The sequence below is a fragment of the Psammomys obesus genome, unplaced genomic scaffold (genome assembly GCF_907164565.1).
Source record: "Psammomys obesus unplaced genomic scaffold, mPsaObe1.curated_primary_1811, whole genome shotgun sequence".
Classification (NCBI taxonomy): Eukaryota; Metazoa; Chordata; class Mammalia; order Rodentia; family Muridae; genus Psammomys; species Psammomys obesus.
Window position 1 is genome coordinate 40836521 of NW_026596079.1, and position 8341 is coordinate 40844861.

General features: G+C 40.8%; 1 protein-coding gene across 1 annotated transcript in view; it reads left to right on the forward strand.

Annotated features, from left to right (window-relative positions):
• The window catches only part of Snx31 (sorting nexin 31), a 57903-nt gene that overhangs the window by 41717 nt on the left and 7845 nt on the right, over window positions 1-8341 (forward strand). The window contains exon 12 of the mRNA XM_055626723.1: window positions 2676-2753. Coding sequence (XP_055482698.1) covers window positions 2676-2753 — 78 coding nt within the window. The remainder of the gene's footprint in view (window positions 1-2675; window positions 2754-8341) is intronic.

The following is an 8341-nucleotide window of genomic DNA, read 5'->3' on the forward strand; positions in this document are numbered from 1 at the left end:
GGAAAGGAAAGGAAAGAAAAAGGAAAGAAAAGGAAAGGAAAGGAAAGGAAAGGAAAGGAAAGGAAAGGAAAGGAAAGGAAAGGAAAGGAAAGGAAAGGAAAGGAAAAGAAAAGAAAGGTTCTACAGGCTTGTGTACAACCTGATCTTATGGAGGCATTTTCATAACTGAGGTTCCCACCTCTCTGATGACTCCAGCTTGTGTCAAGTTGACCAACCAGCCAGCACAATAGATCTCCTTCAATGTCCTTAGTGTCCTTAGGGAGATGGGTAGACAGAGACCTGAAGCCACCCTTCCTTCACAGTCTCCTCAGAATGCTGTGCCCTTAAATTTTATTATAGTCTTTTAATCTAAACAGCAGCAAATGAGTTTAAGCCACCATGGAGAGGTGCAATAAACATTTTTAAAAAGGATTTCTAGTGAGATTGTATTTCCTTTGGAGAATGAATCATGTTTCTGGATACCCAAAGGGCTACTTTTTATAGAAGCCAGGAATGTGACTCTGTCTTCCAAATACAGATAAGGGCTGGAGCGCAAATGTTTTCTATGTTCTTTTAAACAAAAGGTTTTTTTTTCTTATATGTAGCAGACCTGATTGGGTTGATAATGATCCCAGCTTACATGCTTGTATGCATGGCATACGAAAACAATGGAATTGGTCCATATCTTGAAGAACACCATTTAAGTACCCAAGCTAGCTGCATCAGCTCAATGTTTTACTGTTTTAACTGGTACCTTGATTTTTGCAAAGGCTATATCTATATGCAGATGCATGGGACTAGTTATTACTAACTAGGCTTGTATATATCACAGATGCTATTCTTTTTCTTAATCACCTTTTCTCTTTCCTCCTCCTGACCCTGGGGAAATTTTTATTCTTTTTGTGTTCTTATGCAAGATATTAGTCATAGGTCATTCACATTACCTCTGATTCTGCTGTCTCTATGGGAGACAGCAGAACCCTGGCCATCACCTTAGCCTGGTTGCCTTTCTTTTCTTTCTCTTTCTCTCTATCATCTGTTCCAGCATAATGACCAGTGTTGACCTCAAGGCAGGAGTAACATCTAAGAGCTGCCTTTGACTTTGATGCCTCAGACCTTAACAGAGCCAAACTGAGATTAAAAAAAAAAAATAAAAAAAACCAAACACTAAAGAGAAGGGACATGTAGAAAAGGAGTGTGTTGGGGAGTCACAAGGGACCTTACATTTGGCATACGGGTACAGCAAAAAGGATCCCTTGCACCCCTGTAAGATATGCAGTCTGCCTATTGAGGCACTGCCATTTGATGACTAAACCACAGGGGAGGCTGTGGCAGCAGGTGAGAGTTAAAAATCCTGGGAAAACAAAGTGAAGATTGACAATGAGTTTTTAAAATTTCAGTAAGCCAGCCATGCACTCAGGAGGCAGAGGCAGGCAGATCTCTGAGTTAAAGGCCAGCCTGGTTTGCAGAGTATCAGGACAACTAGGGCTACACAGACGGAACTCTCTCACCCCCTAAAGCAAAAGGTTTAATGTCTTCTTTCAAATAAACAAGTTAATAAGAAAAGTTAATACTTTTGCCTAATGATGTGTCTCTCAATAATTATTACACTATTAAATAGAAGATTTATTCATTTGATGACTATTGTAAGTAGTTTGTTGTTTATTGCTTATGAAACACAAGCTGCTCACTGCATAATAAAAACATGGACCAGAATGGGGTGTTAAGAAAGGAAATGGTAGAGCTGGGTGTGGTGCCACACGCCTATAATCCCAGCACTTGGGAGGCAGGGGCAGGTGGATCTCAGTGAGTTCGAGGCCAGCCTAGTCTACAGAGAGTGAGTCCAGGATAGCCAAGGCTACACAGAGAAATCGTCTCAAAAACAAAACAAACAAACAAAAAAAAAACACAACCAACCAAACAAACAAACAAAAAAAAAAAAAAGAAGAGAAATGGTTAGGAATGAGAGTCAGGCCATTTTATTCGTCTGTCTTAATATATACTCTCACTACATCAGTATAATTGAGAAAACTTATGTTTGCTTCCTAATTGCATTTTAAATAAATTTATGAAAGTTAAAGACAAAATTATTTTAAAATGTGCTGGTGAGTTTTAACCTCCATCATGCAATGAGAGAAGGAGAACAAGGACCTTTTGAGCTGAAGAGGATTTTGTTGTTTTAAAAGTTTATTTGTTTATTTAGTTATTTTTATTTAGGGGGAGTTAAGACAGGGTTACTCTGTGTTGACTAGCCTGCCTCTTCCTCCCTGAGTGGTGGGAGTAAGGGCATTCTCTACTACGCCTGGCTGATTTATTTATTTTCACTATTTTTTGATGTCAATGGATGTTTCATTTGCATCTATGTCTGTGTAACATGTGCAGTCAGGGTGCGAGGAGGCCAAAAGAGGGCATCAGATCCCCTGGAATTAGAGTTATAAGCAATTGTTAGCTACCATGCTTGTGTTGAGAATCAGACCTGAGTCCTCCAGAAGACCAGCCAGTGCTCTTAACTGCTGAATCATCTCTCCAGGTCCTGGATTTTGTTTGTTTGTTTGAGACAGGATCTAATTACGGAGCCTTGGCTGGCCTGGAGTTCAATGTATAGACCAAGTGGGCCTCAAACTCATATAAAGCCTCCTGCCTCTACCTCCCAAGTGCTGGGATCAAAGAGTGATCTCTATTTCTGGATTTCTTAGGCTTTTTTCCTGAGTAGCTGCCTGAAAAAGATGATCTTGGAGAAGATGGCAAAGCTTACTGAGGAGAACCCAGAAATGGTAAGAACTCTGAGATATTCTCATGTGTACAGACAATGTAGAACAAATTCACCCCTCTCAAGTCCCAGAGTTTGTGGAGTATCTTCTAGGGAGACAGGCACAGCTCAGTGGATACCTCAGGCTTGTTATCTGGGTTGTTAGGTTGAGAACCTGGGTCCTGGCAGCTCTGACAAACTGACTGGGCCACCTTTCTCCAACAGGTGAATTAAACAGTAGTGAAAAGCAGGCAAAGGAGATTTATTCCCTCCTGTAGAGCAGGCCCCAAATCCAATCAGAAAGCAGTTGGTTACCCTATAACCTTCATGTCACTGTTCTACCAGTGGGTACAAGGTCAATTTTATAGCCAGCAAGGTCTACCTGTAAGTCTCTCCCCTAATGGCCTACAAAGCACTTCCTGACACCAGGAAAGATAGCCTCTGAGGAGGAAGTTTTGAGGTCAGTTCCGGGTTGATTTCTTAATGTCCTGCAACAAAAGTATGTTGAGTCTTTAGCAATATGCTCATGTGGTGAGCATTCAGGGAAAGTGGCACTGCCTTGGGCTGTTCTGGATGTCTCTGGGGCCTTTCTAGTCAAACTCATGGTGAGGTCTACTACTCCTCACACTGAGATTTTTGTGTTATATATTACCCATATCTTCTGGGGAAAGCCTTGTCCACCCGTTCAAGACACTTCCACTCCAGCTCCTTTTCTTCTTTGAATTATATGTTTTTAATTAACATAAAAAGTTGTGAGTTTTATAAAGCTTTTTCATACTTCCTTAGTTTTTTTCTTAATCCACCCAGTACTCTTCCCTGAGTCCCTGCCCAGTATTTTTGTCACGTGCTATACCATGCCCTCTCTTTCAGACCTCTTTCACTGCCCAGCTTGTGTTAAAATCAGGGTTTGGAGGGGGCCAATAACAAAGCAGGGGTGATCTTTAACAATCTCTAGAACTTTCTTTAGAAAGAAGCCATAGCCCTTGATACTTCCTGTGTCAAAATAGAAAGCTGCTGAGTGAAAGATACTCTCAGGACAGTTGTCTTTTTTTCTCAAAGTTATCTTTATTTTCCTGGTCTACATATATCCATCAAAGGCCCAGTGACTTATTGGAAAGGCTTGGCTCATAAGCTGTAAAACAAAACAAGAATAACTCTGAGACTCCAGACTTTTTTCATTATCTTATCATTATTATAGATGTGTTGTGGGCATTAATATTTATTATTGATATATCTTTTAGTTAAGCAGAGGTTAGTCCTAAACCAGCTGTATACCCAAATCACACAGAGACTGGGATTTACTTAATTAACCTAGAGCACAGTGCTGGGCAATAGTTATTCCATCCTAAACCTCCAAGCCCACATAGTTTCTTACCACTTAGATTTCACCCATTAAACTTGCTTTTAGTTATATCTTAGGTCCAGTCCATTTTTCCACATGGTTCCAAGACCTCTCCTCTGGATTCTCTCTCTTCCCTGTTCTCTCCCACTTGTTTCTTTCTCTCCCCTCTCCAGACCAGGATGTTCCACCCTATACTCTCTATTGCTCAGCTTTGGGGCTGGTTGTTTAATTGACAATATAGAGAACAAATGGTGGCATGTTTACACAAACTTGAGATAGGTGATGCTTAGAATAAGCATCACAATGCAATGTCAGGATTGAATGCAGATAGTGCGGTAGAGAAATCAGCATTTGAATAAACAAGGATAAATTGTTTACATTCCAAAAGAACATTATACCAATATACAACCCTGTTCACCAATAAGATAAGTTGATGGACATTTGTATTGGTAAATTTAATATTTTTCTGAAGGTTACATTGATCCTTTTTTATAAAATTTATTCATTTTAGTCTGTGTGTGTGAATGGTTTGCCTGCCTGGTGCCCGTGGAGGCCAAAAGAGGGCATCAAGTCACATGGTACTGGAGTTGCAGTTTGTGCGCCACCATGTGGGTGCTGGGAACTGAACCCCAGTCCTGTTTAAGAATAAGTGGGGGGCTGAAGAGATAGCTCAGAGGTTAAAAGCACTGGATATTCTTCCCAAGGTCCTGAGTTAAATTCCCAGAAACCACATGATGGCTCATAACCATCTATAAAGATAACTGTTGCTTTCTTCTGGCATGCAGGTGTACGTGCAGACAGTACATTGTATAATAAATAAATCTTAAAAATAAAAAGAGAACAACAAGTGCTTTTAACCACTGAGACACCTCAGGCCCACACATTGATCTTTAAAATTACAACAGAAAGGCTGGAGAGATGGCTCAGAGGTTAAAAGCACTGGCTGTTCTTCCAAAGGCCCTGAGTTCAATTTCTACCAACCACATGGTGGCTCATAACCATCTATAATGAGATCTGGTGCCTTCTGATCTCATTATGCATGCAGGCACACATGCAGGCAGAATACTGTAGAAATAGTAAATAAATAATACAAAAAGTAAATAAAATTACAACGAAGCCATTTGAACACTTTCTTTAATGCTTTATTTAGATTTAATTCTTTATAAGTGGTGAGAAGCATCTTTACTTGTTAATCTTTACAGCTTTTTTTCCAAAAAACCAATTGTCCTTCTGACTTAATTTCTCTATCTTCTGGATCTAAAAATATATTTTCAGGGAAAATAAATTTACTACTTCCTGTTGATTTAACAATTTAAGTTGTATTAGAGAGCAGCCAGTGAAGAAGGCTTTTTTAAAATAGGGTAATAAAATCTACCCTCTTAGGCATGATAGTCTCTTTGGCTTCAATTATTATATGAGTTTAAAAGAAGAAAGAAAAGTGATTAAGTAAAGGAGGCTTTTTTAAAAGAGAAAAGTACCTTCAGATGCAAAAGAATGAAACAGTGGCCACCTGATACAAGCAGTGCTTGGGCAGTGGCTAGCTAAGGAGCCACTCAACAAAAGCCAAGCAGGCCACATGCCTGATGTCTGTGTGTCATTTGAAACTTAGTATTTATTTCAGTGAACAACATAATCGTCACTTTAGCCAATAGGCATGGATTCGTTCATCAAAATATTTAGTAAGTTTCATTCCCACAAATTCTTCATTTATTTTATTTATTTGTTATGACTTATTCTGATTCTTAGAAAGAAATTGCCTTCAAAGACAAACCACATTCCAAGCTGAGTGTCCCCTAAAAAACCTTGAGTGAAGGTGCCCTAGGTAGAAGCTGACCTCCTCTGAGCCATTTGAATCCATGCTTGGTGCTGGGCCTCTCTAAGGAGGACAGTGGGCTAAAGTTATTTTGTGACTTAAAGTGACATGTAAGATGGCGACGTTTGATTGTTTTCTTGACAAATACACACTTAGAAGAACACATATTACAGAACTCCTTGGTGGACACAGATCTCTAGTTAGTGAGGTGGATTCTGAGTCCAAGGTTTGATAATCTTGAAGAATCTGGGGCAAGAGGAAAAACCCTGGGGAACCTTAACCAAATAATCCATGATTAAATAGACAGTCCCCAGAAATACTGAGTTTTACCATTTAGATGGAATGGGCGGATGAAGACATTTGGTGTCAAATCAAAATTCATTAGTCTTGTTAGTTTATGCAATGGTTTCAAAAGTAAGGCTTGAGCTAGAGTGATGATTCAGTGAGTTCAACTGCCCAGGCCCTATGGAAAAGGCTGGCGGGGATGGCTGCCCTCCTGTAATCCCAGCATAGAAGGTGGAGGCAGGAATCCTCAGAGCAAGGTGACTGGCCAGACTAGCTGAAATGGCGAGCTTCAGGTTCAGCAAGAGACGCTGCCTCAATATAAAGTGGAGAGCTATCAAGGAAGGCTGCAGATGTCAACCCTAGGCCTCCACAGGCATGCACACACATGCGCGAGTGTATGCAAATATAACACACACAGAAAACAAAACAAAAGACTTGAAATATTTATAAGAGTGTTTTGTTTGGTTTTGTTTTTTGTTTTGGGGATAGAGTCTTTGTATGTACTTCAGGCTAGACTTGAAGTTATAGCTCTCTGCCTGTTTCAACTTCCCCAATGCTAGGATTATAACAGATCTGTTCTACCACCAGACATCAAAATTTGAGTCAAACAGCTGCAGTGAAGAACAACAAAAGCATACACTCACAAAAAATATTTAGAAAATTTAAAAGATTGATTTGTTTTCTTTTATGTGTATGAGTGTTTTGCCTGTATGCATGGAGTTACAGATGGTTGTGAGCTATCATATGGGTGATGGGAATTGAACTCAGGTCCTCTGCAAGAACAGCACGTGCTTTAAACCATCTTTCCAACACCGCATATTTAGAATTTTAAGGCAGTCATAGCCAGAGAGGTAGTGTATGTGTGTGTTGGGGGGGGGGGTTATAGCATTTCTTAAAGCTCTCTTTCTACACACAGGCCTGAGTGAGTTCCTCTAGCACTTGCTGCTTTTCATATATAAGTAGGGTGTGAAGGCTTGGGAGGCAAAGAGACCCAGAGCAGAATTACAAAGATGTTTTATTTTAAAAGAAAGTATATGAGTTAGGATAAAGTTTAGCACATAACAGGAAACCCAACATTCCTTCCTTTGCTTTAGCCCTCCCCTGTGCTCCACCAAATGTGACGCAGATAGTTTCTTTGAAAAACCCTGAAGTGCCAGCATAATAGTACAGAGCTGTGACCCCAGGATGCAGGCATCTCAGGCAGGAAAATGGAGAGTTTCAAGTTGACTTGAGCCATACAGAGTCTAAACCAGCCTAAGTTAAATAGCAAGACCCTGACTCAAAAAAACCTTAAGGGACTTAAGCCAGCAAGATGGCTCAGTGGGTAAAGGTGCTTGGTGCCAAGCCTAGTGACTTGAGTTTCATCCCTAGAATACACGTGCTGGAAGGAGAGAAGTGTTTCCTTAGGGCTGTCTTTTGATGAGCATATGCATGGCATGGCATACATGCACACAACAAGTGACTCAACAAACAAACAAATAAATTATAAAAATAAACAAATAAGTTACAAAAATAATAGGTATGTGTTTAGGATGACCCCACTAGTAGAGTGCCTTGCCCAAGACCCTGAGTGAGATCTACAACTAACGATGCGATAACTATGATTATTCTAAACCCTATCCGCAGCCCAGGTTGCCATCTGCCTCCTCTGGACCCTTAACTGCTGTACCTTATGCACTTGAGGTCCAGCCCAGAGCGTTATCTGGTTCTGGTTTGATTAGCAGTGCCTTTTAACTATACAAAAACCCCATCTGTTTTTGTTTCAGAGGATGCATTAAAGCTGTGTGGGTGATCTCAGGATTTAGAAGTATGTTTTATTTCCTCTAGAATCCTTTAGAAAGCTGTGTTAAATTACAGGATCCATAGGCAGCCACTAGTGTTAGGCCTGAAACTTCCTGTCACTTTGGTGACTTCATTCCTGCCACAGGAAGGGCAGACAATCAGATGAGAGGCAGTTGTGCAGATTCAAGATGGGGTGTGGAGAGGTGAGGCGGGTGTGGAGAGGTGAGGCAGGTGTGGAGAGGTGAGGCAGGTGTGCAGAGGTGAGACAGCTGTGGAGATGTGAGGCATGTGTGGAGAGGTGAGGCAGGTGTGGAGAGGTGAGGCAGGTGTATAGATGTGAAGCGGGTGTGGAGAGGTGAGGCAGGAGTGGAGAGGTGAGGCAGGTGTGGAG